The 18,006-nt window shown below is 31.8% G+C and overlaps 1 protein-coding gene across 2 annotated transcripts in view; it reads left to right on the top strand.

Annotated features, from left to right (window-relative positions):
* The window catches only part of LOC140046886 (LIM domain-binding protein 2-like), a 28,882-nt gene extending 11,672 nt beyond the window's left edge, over positions 1 to 17,210 (top strand). For both annotated transcript variants that reach the window (XM_072091629.1, XM_072091628.1), the window contains 6 exons: positions 10,763 to 10,885; positions 11,767 to 11,844; positions 12,021 to 12,144; positions 13,191 to 13,229; positions 13,741 to 13,892; positions 14,438 to 17,210. In XM_072091629.1, coding sequence (XP_071947730.1) covers positions 10,763 to 10,885; positions 11,767 to 11,844; positions 12,021 to 12,144; positions 13,191 to 13,229; positions 13,741 to 13,892; positions 14,438 to 14,686 — 765 coding nt within the window. In that variant the 3' untranslated portion in view covers positions 14,687 to 17,210. The remainder of the gene's footprint in view (positions 1 to 10,762; positions 10,886 to 11,766; positions 11,845 to 12,020; positions 12,145 to 13,190; positions 13,230 to 13,740; positions 13,893 to 14,437) is intronic.
* The last annotated feature ends 796 nt before the right edge of the window (positions 17,211 to 18,006 follow it).

Raw genomic sequence — 18,006 nt, 5'->3', positions numbered from 1 at the left:
GGTGTTTTTTGACGTATAAACTTGTTTACGCTAAATGTAATGGGGGGTTTGATGTGGGAAATCAAAAGTGAAAGTATTGAGATGTGGCACGTTTTGTTTTTTAACTTTTTAACTTAATGTTGCTCTAAAGTTTGTAAACTTCCTAGCAGAATGTAGTATCCTGCTACGCCCAGATTTTAATGAACTTTTTCAAAACTAATCAACAAATATTTATTGAATATTATCAGGCGCGGATCCAGAATTATAGATTAGGTGGATAAATATTTTATAAATGATAAAAACCATCCGTCGGGTGGCAGAAAAATAAAAATAGTTTATATTATTTTATTTTTAAAAGACATGGCTGTTAAATTTTAGGGGGGCTAAAGCCTGTTTAAAATCCGCACCTGATTATCATTTATTGAAAATAAGTAGTTCTTAAGAAGTAGTGTACCTTATATCACTTTATTTAAAGGGTTATTCCGACTCCTCGCTGTTTCTATACAAGCAGTGCGATTTTGAAGCTCTAAAATTGTTAACTAATTAAAAAAAAACTATTATATTGTAGCCACAAGGTCACAATCATTTATAGATAAATAATTACCGTAATACGTTTATATTTTTGTCGTTAAAACAGAAACTTAACAAGGTCAATAAGAAATTAAATAAATGAAGAAAAAAAGATTAATTAAATGTAAATTAATATCCAACTCTTTGAAGGTCAAGAAGTATTTTCCATAAATTAATTATATTAATTTATTCATCATTTTTTTTTCGCAAAATGCAGTATGTACGATAAAACAAAATTCATTAATCATATTGTAAGAACTCGATGTTGAATTAATAAAAGTATTGCCAACAGAGCAGTGACTCCTAAAAAATGGTAATATAAATAAAAAAGTAAAAATAATCTAAAATTGAAGAACCATTGGTTAATCACTTTATGCATTACTTTGTTAGAGTTTGACGTTATTATTTGGTAGTATATTTATGTTAAATTTGAATTGGCCGCTTAATCAGAATGCGATTTGTAATACTAAAAACTAAATCATGTGATTTAATCATGTGACTATTTTGTTTGCCACAGCAGCAACTCATTAGTTATTGCTGTTGAACTGCATGTAATACCCCAAGTATGCAAATTGATTCGACAAATTTAAAATTAAAACTCAATCTCTTACGGAAGTTTTTAGGGAAGGTTTTACAGTTAGGTTATCACAGGCTATAGTTTGCGTCCTCTTGCGCATTGCCCTCTACATGTGACACTGTCGGATGTGGAAACGTTCCATTAAGAAACAAGTCCCAGATTGGCTGCTGTCGAAATCCGGCTAAACACCATGTGTGACTAGGCAGAAAATACTTGTTTTATTTTCAGCGTCGCTAACGTTGTCTGATTGATTTGACAGGCTTAGTGCATTCCAGATTAGTGAGTAGTAATGTGTAGGCTGCTTATATGTTGCTATTCATCATAATATAATAATTCTAATATTAAATTATTATTCACTGTGTAATACTGAGTGATGTAAAGCTATGATACATAGTTGACTAAGCGATAGTTATTTACTACTGATAAAATAAACAGCTGTATTGTGTAATATTACCATGCCAACTTATTACGATGGATACTAAAATGAACAAGACATTTTTTTTTATATTGATAGATAAAATATATTTTAATTATTAATTTACATGCAATGTAGAAAATATTACTGAACTACTAAAACATAATCTTTATGTAAGAAAATTTGCCTTTACCTGACATTTGAAAATTAATTGTAGATTTTTTTTCCTAATATATTATAAATTATAGTAATATTTCTACTAAATTTAAAGTTATTAAGGTTATAACTAATGTTATTTAAACTTGTAATAAATTTAATTTAAACAAATAATAAACTAGGTTAAAATGTAAAACCCAATCACTGTTTACTATCAAAGTGTAATTTCTTAATTAAGTTAAACAAAATTTGCAATTAAGCAGTGTCGCTTAACCTACAGTAAACGGTAGCTGACACAGACATCCCATATCTTGATAATTTCGACATTATGCTGACAGCTATTCCAATGTGGGGTAGATGCCTCTAACGAGGGCGCCTACTAGGAGGAAAACCAACGCACATTATCTCTGTTAAATGGTAAGAACAGGCATGGGTAGGGCAGTTCTTTCGTTTCCTCTTATTAACGTCTTTTCCACTCTCAAAATGAACAAGCAATATTTACCTTGTATCCTAGACACAATTATGTTTTAATCTTTAATCAAACAGTTTATTTAAAGAAGGAAGGACCACAGGAAATTATTCTACTGCAGTTACTGCAGTATAAACTAAATTTTATTTACTCTGTAAATTATTAACAGTTTTCCAATTTTGTTGCAAGCTTTTTCTAGTTTTCATACTGTACACATTATTTATTGCATCATATGCGTTGCAGTAAAAAATGTAATAACTACAGTAGAAAAATTTTATTTGTATGATCCTAATATACTAGGCCTAGGTGGCGATCACGTTTAGTAGTTACGTTTTGAAAAAAAAACAAATACTATTTAAAATTATAAAGTTTCTTGAAAACTTTTGGTAACTAAATTGAAATTTCATCTTGTTGATAAATCAGTTGAAAAAGCAAATTTTAAAAAAAGGTAAAAAAATTGCTGATTGACAAGGCTCTAATTATGAACTTTTAGGAAATCTAGAGCCATTAAACAGCAAAGGTGTGTTCATATACATTAACCTTAGCTCGGTAGGTGTCTCACAGGGCGGGAACTGTGTTGACTAAGTTAGCTTGTTCACACTTAGATAAGACCTTAGTTAATCTTGTAAAGGAGAATCTAAATAGAAACATGTTGTACGTATTCCCCAAAGGCTGCGGACTACGGATGTATAACACGAAAACAGGTAAATTTTTTAATTGAATTGTTCAGGTTTCATTTCATGAAGCAGGTAGACTGTTTGTTTTAAAAGTTAATTACAATTTGTCCGAATAATGTCATTATTTTAATATTTTTTTTGCAAAGCTTGTCACCATAGCTATCATTGGTACAGGGTACACAGGCGTTTGATAATTGTTACACATGGTGCGTTTAATAAAGTAAGACTGCGTCTTCCAGCGATTTTTATCGAAAGTAAATTGAGGGATTTCCATTTTGAATTTATATTAATTGCATAATGTGCAACAACGCAACTGATAAACTTTGACAATTTTTCAAACAATTTGCTCAAATTTGCAGGAAGTAAAAGGATTACAAAGATATTGTGTTTAATTGTGTGTGAATTGGAGATAATAGAGAAATATGGAGGAAAATTACGTACATTAAAGAAAGATGGAGAAGAAAAGAAAAGATGGAGATGTGAGAAAAAGATGAAGAAAGAAAAGTAGAAAGGTGTGCGAAAAAGATAAAGAAAGAAAATGAGGCAGATGTGAGAAAAAGAAAGGAAAAAAGAAGGAAGATGTGAGAAAAGGATAGAGAAAGAAAAGGAGGAAGGTGTGAGAAAAAGATTGAGAAAGAAAAGGAAGAAGGTGTGAGAAAAAGATTGAGAAAGAAAGGGAAAAAAGGAGGAAGATGTGAGAAAAAGATAGAGAAAGAAAGGGAAAAAAGGAGGAAGATGTGAGAAAAAGATTGAGAAAGAAAGAGAAAAAAGGAGAAAGATGTGAGAAAAGGATAGAGAAAGAAAAGGAGGAAGATGTGAGAAAAAGATAGAGAAAGAAAAGGAGGAAGGTGTGAGAAAAAGATTGAGAAAGAAAGAAAGAAAAGGAGAAAGATGTGAGAAAAAGATGGAAAAGAAAGAAAGAAAAGGAGGAAGATGTGAGAAAAAGATGGAAAAGAAAGGAGGAAGATGTGAGAAAAAGATGGAAAAGAAAGGAGGAAGATGTGAGAAAAAGACGGAGAAAGAAAGGGAAGAAAAGGAGGAAGATGTGAGAAAAAGATGGAAAAGAAAGAAAGAAAAGGGGGAAGGTGTGAGAAAAAGATAGAGAAAGAAAAGGAGGAAGGTGTGAGAAAAAGATTGAGAAAGAAAGGGAAAAAAGGAGGAAGATGTGAGAAAAAGATAGAGAAAGAAAGAAAGAAAAGGAGAAAGATGTGAGAAAAAGATGGAAAAGAAAGAAAGAAAAGGAGGAAGATGTGAGAAAAAGATGGAAAAGAAAGGAGGAAGATGTGAGAAAAAGATGGAAAAGAAAGGAGGAAGATGTGAGAAAAAGACGGAGAAAGAAAGGGAAGAAAAGGAGGAAAATGTGAGAAAAAGATGGAGAAAGAAAGGGAAGAAAAGGAGGAAAATGTGAGAAATATGAGCTTCATGATGTGGACAGAATTCAAGAATTATGTTTATTTGCATAAATAAAGTAGAAGGCTTTAAACTGATGCAGCAATAGACAAGAGTCAATGTTTTCATCATAATGGCCTTCTCAACTAATATAAAATTTACCTGATGAGGAAAAGTAAACATTACAAAATATGTCCCCATAGATTTGGAATACTATCACCTGCGTGCGGATGGTAAGTGAGCATTGCCTTTGCACTTTGAACAGGTAAAACTTAATGAAAAGGGGACTGAGTGTAACAATAGGGGTACACACAGTCTAGACAGCCTGTTTTTGTAAGATCGGCTTGTTTTTCTAACTATACTTTGATAGATTTTCCCATGGCGACTGCAGAATTTAGTTACGACATCTCTCAACCCCTTTTGTTGTAGAAATTAATGTTAAGGTTTTAGAAAAACAAAACTATTAATAATATTAGATATTTAACCGAATTTCATGGAAATGCTTTTATACAACAAAAATCTGCCATTTTCAACCCTCTACAGTGTGAAGCTCTCTCAAAGTTGACTTTGAAATTTCATTGTGCCATCTCACTTTAGGTTTTTCTCGGTGTCTCACTATGTCCTTTTGAACAATCATCATAAGAAAACAAAATATTGATTTTTAATTGAATTGCAAAAAAAATTGCTATAAGAATTACCAACATATAATTTGCATGACTCAAATATAAATAGGCCTAATATAAAAATGGCACTCTCATCTAAAATACCACTTGTTGACTTAATATGCATGGTAGGTAATTGAAGTACAGTACTTCAATTTCAATGTATTTTTGCCATTCAAATTAACTGTCATCCTCCCTTCAGCTTTTCCATTAAATGCCATTTCTCCATCATCGTACAACTTGTTTGAAATTGTTAAACAGCTAATTTTCACAAGTTGAATAACCTACTGGGAGTTTGTAAACAGTCGAAAATGAAACGCAAGATTTAAACTGTTTGAGAATACTGAACTGTGAGCACAAATATTAGGAATGAATATGTTGCAAATATTAAAAAAGTACAAAACCATGAATTTTGGCTTACAAGCAGAAATGGAGAATATCAGGCTTTGCACTAGCGTCAGAAAAGATTAAATCTAAAGCGCCAGAATAATTGAAAAATGCATGAGGTACTTTATAGGGTCTCTGCAGCACATGATCATCAAAGCATGTTACGAATGAATATTAATATAGCCTTGAAGTTATTGGGGAGACCATACTACATAACAGGAAAACCACAAATTATAGGCACTGCAACCCAACAAGATGAGGTCTAATTTAGACCACTTAAGATACTAATTGTTCTTCTTGTGGCTTTTCCTACATTGCTAATGTTTAGAGTTGATAAGTTATAGGCAACAATAATATAACTGTTTCGCTTCCTAGTTTAATTAAGAAGGAAAAGCCACTCCCAAAATTCATGGTTTTATAGTTTTTTAAGGGCAAGCTGATTTATTTTTGCCAAGAAAGAATTCTTGTACATTATTGATAAATTGGCGATGAAAGAGTGTTCAGTTTACTAGTTTTTTTTACTCTATATGTTTGCATACATAATGTTATGTTTATATTGTTCAGTTGATATGAAATCTTACTGATATTTTGTTTATTCATTTTGGTGGTAAATTGTTTTAATGTTTTACTTTTACAGTACAATTAAGACATTATTATTTGAAATAATAACTTGTTATTAAAGCTCTGGCAAAATTCCAGATTAACTACTAAGTTTATCAAACGTTTTTTAGTAAACAACACTTCAATTGCAATCAAAATCTAGTTCTGTTATTTTCCTTTATTAGGAATGTTTCAATTTTACGATATTTAAATCTTAAAATGTATGAAATGTGTTCACTGTACATTCAATTTTGCTTTTACCCATAATTTAGGATGTTAGGATACAAATAATAATAATATATTTAAAAAATAAATGATAAGAATAATAATAATTTAGGCTTTATTTAAATAATGATAATAATAATTTAGGCTTACTGTATAGTGAATTGTTGAATATATAATTTTGCTTAAAGCCTAATAATGAACTTAATATGCAAATTAATAAATGTTGAATATATAATTTTGCTTAAAGCCTAATAATGAACTTAATATGCAAATTAATAAATGTTGAATATATAATTTTGCTTAAACCCTAATAATGAACTTAATATGCAAATTAATAAATGTTGAATATATAATTATGCTTAAAGCCTAATAATGAATTTAACAATATGCAAAGAAATTTAAGAAAAGGGTTAAAAGGTTAGTCCTTCTCCCTAAATGACATTGGTGATAGGGCATCGTAGGTTAAATTATCCAGTGTATTTTGATTCTTACAATGTGTTGAGGTATGATTGCTATTTGTGTATTTCAATCTCTTCACTCAGTTAGCCATCAACGCCGAGCATCACAAATTGCCCTTCTTGTGTGAAAAAAACCGGCTTAATTATTTTTGAGTAACTCGGTAGTCTGACTTCCCCTGAGAGTTATCTACTAGCTGGCAAGTTTGTCGTGAGGTTCTCATAATATCCTTTCGGAAGTATTTCAAGTGCTAGCTATCAGCATGAATTTACTCGGGCATTGTGAAGAAATCATGCCGAAATAAAATCACCGAATATCTGCGTTCTTTTCAACTGTCGTTGCATCCCGTTTGCAATTGCCGTATTTAGTTTTTCACACATGCACTTTTGAAAAACCACGTTATTTTTTGGATATTAAATAAATTAGATTAAACATATTCAATTCTGTTGAACTGTTTAGTGCAGACAGACAAAATAACCGCAGAAATAATTTTAAATTCATTAGCCATGCACTTTTAAATACTGTATATAAAAACATATTTATTCTTTCAAATTAAATTAAAATTGATAGTAAATTTAGGTTAACCTAATAATTAGAAGTGGTTGTCATAGTTAGATAAAAACAAATATACATTTATTTTTTTTTCAACCCATCCCTATTTATTCAAAAATATTGACCTTTTAAAATAAATGATAGTTTAAAAAATACCAACAAAGCAAGTGCAACTTTAGAATATCTTTTAAAGCAATTTTGTTAATAATTTTATTAAAAGAATTTAATATAGAAATATTATTTTTTGTGCAATGTCATTCTATTTAGAATGGAAAGTTGTTAATATTTTATCCAGACATACTTTATTTGTACACTTTTCTGTTTATTTACAGCTTTTAATTAATGTTTCAGAAACGTTTCAAGTATCGCTCATTAGAAGCTTCCAGCAAAAATGAAACTATTTGATTTTTCATGAAAATGCTTTGAATTTGGCACTAATTATCCAACAAGAAAGATATCTACCCATAACAATTATTATATTTAATTAAAGCTCTGTCTATACTATTAAACTTTATGTGACAAAAAAATGTGATGTACCCATATATGGACATGATGATGTCATCTCACTACTAATTGGGCGCATCACTACCATATTTGAGCATATCACCACCATATTTGGGCACATAACACTTTTTTTGTCAAACTAGTTTGATAGTGTAGACAGAGCTTAAAGGAGAGTGTAATGATATTTCAGTGTATTTTAAATACAACACTCGATATTGAGAAAAGGAACACCAAAAGTTGATCTAATCAAACTTACGAAAATAAAGTACTTTTTGTTATTAAAATGGCAACCAATTAAGTTAACTTATTTGAATAATATAAAGTCAATCTCATTTCTTACAATTTATTTTTTTTTTCGTATGAGTTTTAGAAAAACTAAATTACTCCATGCTATGTTAACAAATTTGCAAGTAATATGATTCAGAGAAAAAGAATAATTTAGTAGTTGTATTAAACAACTATACGACCAAGTACATTTTAACATTCATATTTGTTTTGTGAGAGTGTTTCTTAATTAATAATGAAATAACTTAATAAAGAGATGTTTTGTATGAAATGACATTGCATAAAATGTTAAGCAAAGAGGGTGGAAGCAAGTTCATTACAGTGGCAGTATCCTTATTATCAATTACAAGAATTTGACTACTCAATTAAATGTAATAAGTTGCACCTCTTAGCAATTTTAGTAATCTTTTGTTTTGGTCCGATATTCTTAACCCCATGATACTTACTGATATTTGTTTCTCCCATCATCCACCCACCCATGCATTTCATTCCAAATTTGTATCTACGATTCTCTAAGCTTTACTAATTTGATCACTACTTGACCGAAAACAGGAACCATTGATTTTGTTGTTAAATTGTCTTGTGGGCTGTTTGTTATGCGTGTCAAAAGATGTGTTGAACTATGCAGACACTTACACTGCAACAGTATTTATCGTTTTTGACTTTAATCAGAAATATGTTTAAGAGAAATTCCAACATGCAATTATTTCCGCCGTAGGGTATTATGTAGTTAATTGTTAACAGTGGTTTAGGATTGTGTTTTATATCAAATAGTCAGGTTATATTGAGTTGTCTTACTAAGTGTTAGTATCATGCTATTAGCATACAGCTAGTCTTTTGAAACAATTGTTAAAAGTTGATTCTGTAAAATACATTTTTGAGTTAACTTGATTGTTCAGTAACTGTATATGAAACACATTAAGAATTATTACAGTAAAAGTATCCAACAATCTTAAACACAATGACAATTGTTGTATAGTAGTTTCATATCTTTATTTGTGGAAAAAAAGCAGAAAAACTGTTTAAATTTTAATTTTAGTTTAATGCATGGCATAGATTTTCGAAAATTGTTTATTTGAAAAAATACTTTTAATACTGCACACATTATAGAAGGTTTTGTTTATTTTAAAGCATTTTCTTAGAATTAAAAACAAACTTTAAAAAGTTTATCCAAGTTATTAAAAACCTTTAGAGAATTCCATTCATAAAAGGTTTTTACAATAACAGGAACTAAACAGAGGGGGAAAATACATAGCATGGAACAGCATAAAGGCGGCAATCGGCTCAATAAAGATTGATAGATTGAAGTGAGAATTATTAATTTAATTATTTTGTTAGCTGTCTTGTAAACGCTATTTTTGCTGTATAAAATTGGCTCAGCAATGAAATTGACACACTTCCTGTCACCTTAAAGGTTTTACTAAGTTTATCAATATTTAGTAAGATTCTATTTTTTTACTTACTTTTTACCAGGCTCAATTTAATATACTAGCCCATTGGGTACAGTAGCTACTCAGGGCTAGTGTATCTACCTTTCTTTTCAACAACGATTTGACGATGTTAGACTGTGTGAGAATAAAGATTCTGTATTTTTGTTTGTTCGCTGTGGTTGTTGTAGTTTAACACTAGGCCTTCCTACATCTCTGCTTAGACAATGTTGTATAAATAATACAGCATTTATATTGTAATGTTTGTATTCAATCTATAGTCCACTTTGTTCAAATTATTATTTTTTTAAATTTTTATTTTACAATATTATACAGTAATCTTTAAACTAATTTGAAGGATGGCTTGTTTGGTAAAATAGAATTATATACTTTATCGTGTGTAATTTTGTTTTTAGAACATAAAATTTATATTTTACCTTAATTAGGCAAAAAAAACAAAGAAACTAGACTTTTATGACCTATTAATAATATTACACAATTATCTGTGTAAAATTGAAAGTAATTACAGTAGCTTTGATCCATAAAAGAATTGGTCTGCAAAGGTAGATTATACCTAATAAATTTTAATTGTTTTAGTACTTACCACAAGTCAATTAAGTTTTAGTCAAATAAAAAAAAGAGGTTAATTCATTGATTGAGAGCTAAATTAAAAATATAATTAATATTTATTGAATTTTGAACGGTAGCTGACAAGTACATGGGCCACATCCGCTGATCAACATTAAATGACAATATAGTGTTGACAGGGTGCCACCAGACAAATTAAGAAGTCTATCAAGTTGTTATTTGAGCGCAACAAGGAACTTTTTTGCACCTATTAATATTTCACACTTTACCCCCATAAAATAGAAAGTTCATTAGCTTAAATTTATCTTAGGAACAAGTCTGGTACGGGGTATGCAACGTTAGATTGCAAACTAACTTCCAGAATTAATTAGCTAAATTAACGTCTTGCTTGTCTTAATAGACATCAGTTTCAACATCACAAGTGCAGTCACTATTTTTTATTTTCAGTGTCAACAAATATTAATAGACTTAATGAATTTTAATTGTTTTTTTCTTTCGAGTGCAATGACTTTACATAATACTATGATTTTTTGTTTAGAGAAAGAATGGGTTTTACTTTGATTGAATTGAAGTCTTTTGTACTATTTTTATTCTCTTTTTAAGCTGCTGGGTTTTTCTTTCTCACCACCCCCCCCCCCCTCCTTTCTTATCCAACAGCAAGTAACTCACCACCAATCATACTTATAAACCAAGTCTAATTTTAGACTTAGCTAGTGGATTAGAAACTTTGAACCCAGATCCTGGTGGGCAGATAAAAAACATGGATAAAAACATGGACAAATGGGTTTAATGCTGTTCACACACATCTTTCTTGAAATTCAATTTTAATTTATTTGTCTTACAGATATGTACTGAAGGCAGGTTAATATTAGAGTTTACTTTTGATGATTTGATGCGAATTCGGTCATGGCATTTCCAAATAAGGAATCATTCAGAGATGATTGCACGGAACGTCATATCTGTACAGGTAGGCTACATTAAGGTTGATTCACATGTAGTTTACAGTAGGGGTAAGAGGATGGCATGGATGTAAGGGTCTCTGAGGTAGTCTTAAGGGGCTGAGATGGATGTAAGGGTCTCTTGGGTAGCTTTAAGGAGCTGAGATGCATGTAAGGGTCTCTTGGGTAGCCTTAAGGAGCTGAGATGCATGTAAGGGTGTGAGGTAGCCCTAAAGGGCTGAGATGGATGTAAGGGTCTCTTGGGTAGCCTTAAGGGGCTGAGATGCATGTAAGGGTGTGAGGTGGCCCTAAAGGGCTGAGATGGATGTAAGGGTGTGAGGTAGCCTCAAAGGGTTGAGATGGATGTAAGAGTCTGAGGTAGACCTAAAGGGCTGAGATGGGTGTAATGGTCTGAGGTAGACCTAAAGGGCTGAGATGGGTGTAATGGTCTGAGGTAGACCTAAAGGGCTGAGATGGGTGTAATGGTCTGAGGTAGACCTAAAGGGCTGAGATGGGTGTAATGGTCTGAGGTAGACCTATAGGGCTGAGATGTGTGTAATGGTCTGAGGTAGACCTAAAGGGCTGAGATGGGTGTAATGGTCTGAGGTAGACCTAAAGGGCTGAGATGGGTGTGAGAGTCTGAGGTAGACCTAAAGGGCTGAGATGTGTGTAATGGTCTCAGGTAGACCTAAAGGGCTGAGATGGGTGTGAGAGTCTGAGGTAGACCTAAAGGGCTGAGATGTGTGTAATGGTCTGAGGTAGACCTAAAGGGCTGAGATGTGTGTAATGGTCTCAGGTAGACCTAAAGGGCTGAGATGGGTGTAATGGTCTCAGGTAACCATAAGGGGTAGTAAAATCATGTTTATCTGCTAGGTGATGTTATCATTGATTTCTTTTTTTATTCTTACAGGACCCAGCCATGTTGGAGCAACTCTCAAAGAACGTAACAAGACAAGGACTTACTCACTTCACTCTTAACTATCTCAGAGTAAGAAGACGCACTTTGAATTTACATTGTTGAATCTTACCAGGACTTCTATCCTTGGGAAACCCTATTGCAGTAGAAACTTGGTTGGGTTATGAAGTTGTCCCCTTATTAGTATTTCTACTGCTATTATTATATCAATTTGTTAATGTGTGAATATGTATGATTTATTCTTGCAGTTATGTGTAATTCTTGAACCAATGCAGGAGCTGATGTCACGGCACAAAGCATATAACCTTAGTCCAAGAGATTGTCTCAAAGCAACACTTTTCCAGAAATGGCAACGAATGGTAGCGCCACCAGGTAAGTTCATACTCATCAAATAAATACTTGTAGGTGATAAACAGGCATCCAAATCTCTGCTGTTCTATAACTATTTCATAGCTCTCCATTCAGCTTAATTTCAACCCAGCACTCACTCTAAACCCATCTAACTTTTCCACTACATTTGGTATTTCGTAGAATATTTAGATTGTTCCTGTACGGCCCTGATACCATTCACTGTTTAATCTATTTAAGCTATTGTGTCTAGACTGGGTGCAGATTCTGTATTGCAGATAACACATACCTGGTCTAAGTTGCAAGAATTCCCTAAACCCCAGTGACTCTATCTTTCTATAGAAAAATGTTCAATTTACCAACAACATAATTTAACTTAAGGAAAATGTTATAAAATAATTAAAAAGCGTACTAAAAATTACTTTTAATATTATAAATCAAATTGTTAGATTATTTCTATCCGGTAACTAATTTGATGAGAGAAAATATATCGGAACTAGAACTTTTGAAATTATAAATTTAGTTCAAGGCCATTAATTAAACTTTAATCAGTTATTTAAACTAGTTTAATTGATAGTTAAATGCAGTAAACATATTTTGGTTTCTAAATCATTTAAAACATGTTTGATTTAAATGAAATTTAAAATCTTTACTACTATATATAATTGATATCACTTCTGGTTGGCTATATCAATTACAATCATACACTTTGGCACTTTTCCCAGCGGTTTTGCTAATCTAACCTTGTAAATATTACCACTTGGTATAATCTGCTTTCACATTCAATTTTGCTTATATCTGTCAGTATGTATTTAAACTACGTTCATACAAAGTCCGGTCCTGTGGTGGTTGAATAAAACATTGTGAAAAGTGGTTGTTAAACTGTTTAAATTAATTAATTCCGGATTTCGTATAGAGCGTATGTGAGTGATTGAAAAACATGATATAGCCTGGAGTTGTGAGGGCTCAATGTGTGAACACAGATTTGCGCTTTTAGACCAAGCCATCCCCATACCATGATTGCTTTATTATATCACGTCAGTAGCTTGCACTTTGCCTTTCATTTACAGATATCAAACCGCCTGTCAAGGAGAATTCATTCAAAAAAGGTAAACACATTTCCACCATTCATTGTCAACATTATCATACTGCAGCTACATACATTACCACAGTACACTAATTACTGCAGTAATGTCTTGATGTATATTAAATTATTGCATTAAATACAATTATAATTTCAGATTCAGATCATTTTACTATAGTAAATAAAGAGATAATACTGACTGAACCCCTCAAACATACTTGCTTCTTAAGCTTTGTCTACACTATCAAACTTTATGAGTCAAAAAAATGTGATGTGCCCAAATATGGCCATATTTAAACTAATCATTACCATATTTGGGCATATCACACCTTTTTGGTCAAATTAGTTTGATAGTGTAGACAGAGCTTTACACTGATCCAGCTTCTTCTACCATTTGCCTAATATATATATATTTTTTAAAACAATGTAGAATAAAACTCTGATAGACCATGAGAACAGAACAGAAATTGTCATGGCAACAGTAAACTTGATAATCGTCAAATATTTACAGGGAATTTGTAATGTAATTTTTTCAGAACCAACAAGAAGTACAAAGAAAAGGAGAAGAAAGATGTCAACAACAACTACAACGTCAAACGCAACAGGTTTCACTGGATCTGTGACCGGATCAAGTAAAAAGAAGTCCCCAGCTGGATACACTATGACTGCATCAGAACCAATTCCAACGGTAAAGACTAATTTTAAATTATTATTATTAAATACCATTGCAATAAAATGGCTTTATTTTCAGACTGCTTTTCATAAGGACCATATAGTAGGAGTTTTGAGAGAGTTAAAAAAAAATTGTTGAAAAAAATAATATATATATGGTCATACATGGCGGGTGCTGTATATACCGGAGAGTGATGGTGTAATGATGATGTCATTTTTTAGCCTATCTGTACCATACTAACTGTATCTTTAGGCAAGATGCTTTACTCTCATTGCCTTGTCCTTCGGATGAGATGTGAAGCCGTTGGCCCTGTTTACATAGTGCACATTAAAGAACTTCGTACACTATTCACAAAGAGTAGGGTATCGTCTCCCGGTGTGCTGATCTGGTAGGCGCTGCACTGCTGTCTGCTGTCTGTAGTTAAGCTTGAGGACACAATATAAAATATCTTTATACCTTACCTATACTTACCTTTAAAACAAGAAAATAAAAAAAAAAATAATAAAACCATATATTTTTTAAAATTTATAAAATGATCTATATTTGTTTTTGTCCTGTAGGACGTTATGGTAGTCGGAGAACCTTCGTTAATGGGCGGTGATTTTGGAGATGAAGACGAGCGATTAATTTCTCGTCTTGAGAATACACAGTTTGACGTTAGCAATGGGATGGACACCGAAGAAGATTTTGAAAATGGAGCCAATACTAATTCATCCAATCAAAGTCCTTGGAATCCAGGTGAAAGGTCAACGCCAGCACCTCCATCCAATCAAACACAAGAAGAAAAGGTTTCTACAAATGCTACTTGAATGAATAGTGTAATATTTTGGGTCATTTCTGCTTGAACTCGCAAATTGCCAAGATTATCAGATTTTGATTTGCGATCAATGTATTTAGGAAGTATTTGTTAAGTTGACAATGCTTCTGAATTTATGTTAAAGAATTTTATGTATGAAATGACTGGAGTCATGTTTCACCATTGAATTCCTTGCCATATTAGCTAAATTATTTGTATAAAAAACGTCGATTAAAGCCTCTTATTTCAGTAGGTATGTTATGGCTAGTACTTTGATTTACCATGTGTAGGAAGGACATTTTAATAATTGCTTAAAATCGTAATACAAGTATTAATATTTTTATTTGAAATAGGAAAAAAAAATTGTTTGCAATCCAAAAACAAGAAGTAGTGTAAAATGAAATAATAATTATGTATGTCAATACATTGTTTATGTTCACTCAAAGTAATATTAATAATCTCAAAATTGATGTATATAATTAAAAACAGTTTATAGCATATTATCAAGAAACTGAAGATTGTTCAATGAAAACAAAAAACATATCTATTTTTCAAAATGGAAAATGATGGTTTAATATATAGTAAAATAAAAGCATTTATAGCCTTATCTGGCCATCAAAACATTGGTGGGTAAAACTGGTTTGATCAGAGTCAGGTGGATATTATGCGATTTTTAGATCAACAATATTGAGAAATTACATCAATTTTCACAATATATTTCTACAATGTAAATGTTTGTACATGTGTGATATTTTGTAATGATGATTTATGGGTAATAATATGTTACCCAGAATTCCTGTTTGCTAATAATTTACCGACAGAAATAAAAAAAAAAAGTGGATGGATTATAGATTCTTAGATTTTTTAAGGGTAATCTTTTCTGCAGTTACTGCAGGAAATTACAATCACAGTAGCAACTTATATGAATCGGGTTCATCTTAAACCTTAAATTCCACTAAAAATTAAATGACTTACCTTTAAAACAAGTTTTCTTTTTATAGATATTGATATATTGTGGTTATCCCATTGATGGGAAGCACTGTATTGGATAGGGGAGAAACCTGACTTAGAATTACATATAATACTCCAATTAAATAACTAAAAAAAGTAAAATGTACTGCAGTAATTGCAGTAGAATATGATTCAGAAAAGTGTGTAATATTTGTTTAAACTGAATTTAATTGTTGTATGTTTTGTACATAATAATATGCTAATACAAATAATGCTAATTATATGCTAATTATATGCATGGTTGGTTATGCATTCCCATTTTGATTAGTTTTTCGGATTTAATATAATTTAAGTTTTACGAAATTTTATATGAATCAACTTATTTTATATAATATATCGTTATTGTTATTGTAAACTTATTTCTATTTAATGTTAATTGACATTTTTTTTTATTCATCTCTTAAGTTTGATAATGTTTTTTCCTTCACTTTTATGGTGACGTTTGTAAAAAATACAAATTGGTATTGGAACAGTATATATTGTAAATAGTTTTTTACCTGCTGTACTGAGAGTAAGCAAAAACCATAAATAACATTATTTTGTTGAATATAAAGAACACTACCTTGATACTAGTGGTTATATTTACAAATCACACTTTTAAATGCGATTTTTCTCTTATTAAGATATTTCTCTTATTAATTACTAAAGCTTGCTTCAAACAAGGGCGCAACGCAAAAACGTAAGTGCAACGCAAGTAATTTGACCAATCACAAGCGCTGAATCATCCAAACTGTTGCTTGTGATTGGTCAAGTTGCGTACATTGTGCTTATGTCCTTTAGTAAATAAATAAACTATTTAAGGTGTTTACTTAGATTTTATGATTTTAAGGGTGAATATTGCCACTGTACAATAAGTTTTTTTTATAGCTACAAAGTAAGGGTTCTATATTTTTAGTTCTTTTTATTGTTAGCGAACTTTCTATTTCATGGTCGACTGCGTACGTAGCTGGCGAGTCAAAAAGTAATTCTGCATATGTTCAGAATGACTGTTAGACTCAATAGCTGTATAGTTGCGTGGTACGTTGTGAAAACGAAAGCTCAATATTAACTCTATTAATACGTGTTCACAGCAGTGGCATAACGCAGAGGCCTGAGGCCCCTGGTGTAGGAACTTTAAGTGGCCCTCAAACGCTGGAGGCCTCGGGCGTTTGAGCCTTTTTCGACATATTTTAATGCCTGTTTTCCTCATGGCACTGCTCAGGGCCCCCTATAAGCTCTGGGGCCCCTGGGTTTAGGCAGTAAGCGCTCATAGCCGTTACGTCACTGGTTCACAGGCAACATGCGTGTTGTCATTATCGACCAGCGTTACACTCTATTAATCATGCGTATCTATTTAAAAGGACACAATCTCAAAATGGCAACAGTCTATAGAACAAATCATGTCGATCAATAGTAAGAGAATTTATTGTATGTATTCCTTGTTTTCATATTTTCTGTCTTTGTATAATTGCAGACGTAGTGTTATCTAGTACTTTATGTTAGTGTGTACTCGATCGTAACAACTGGAACATTAAATGATTTTAAAGTGAAACAAATCAAAAGTGTTTAATATTTTCTGAGCTGCATGTAGCCTGGTATTATCCCACATATGTCTTTAATTATTTATTTGTTTATATTTTGTTTTATTTCATATGCATCCAACATTAACTCACCAATTACAGGATTGATAAACTAGTTGATAATTTATTGTGCTTATAAACTAAGTCTCATTTGAGGCTTAGGGAGTGGAGTTGAAGGAGTCGTGAGTTAACCCCGGACCAAGATATTTCTTTTTGTACATACGTTGGGGACCCCTCATAAAACGTCACAAATAAACATGAATATTCATTCAATCATATCTATAAGGCGTGACGTAAGAATTTGGCTAACTACAATTCTCTAATGCAAACGCTTTCTGTTGAGCCGTGTATGTTGTCGAGTCGTGTATGTTGTCGAGTGGATTAGACAATGGACTTTACATGCCAATGTATGGGGTTCCAATCCTATGAGCAAATTCTTTTTACTTTATAGTGCGACAGAGATTATTTAAAGGGTTAGTTTTAGTTATATTTAGGCTAAGTAGTTCGGCTACCTTTCACATAAGGGGTTCCCAAACCATTTCAAAACCATTATAAACAATATAACAACATAATTTCCGTGGCAGTTTCAGCTGAATCAGTTTACATGGGTGGAATGCAGTTACAAGCATTCGGTGTGCATGTGTCGCCATACCTGTTATAACTCCCTAAGTTAGTTTAAAAAAAAATCAAGGTTGAAAACGTGGGATTTTTGTGATGTATTCGCATAATGAATTTACTGTACACATAATGCATTGTTTTCAAT

The sequence above is a fragment of the Antedon mediterranea genome, chromosome 4 (assembly GCF_964355755.1).
Source record: "Antedon mediterranea chromosome 4, ecAntMedi1.1, whole genome shotgun sequence".
Taxonomy (NCBI): domain Eukaryota; kingdom Metazoa; phylum Echinodermata; class Crinoidea; order Comatulida; family Antedonidae; genus Antedon; species Antedon mediterranea.
Note: the sequence above shows the minus strand (reverse complement) of the source record. Positions and strands in the feature narration are given on the sequence as shown.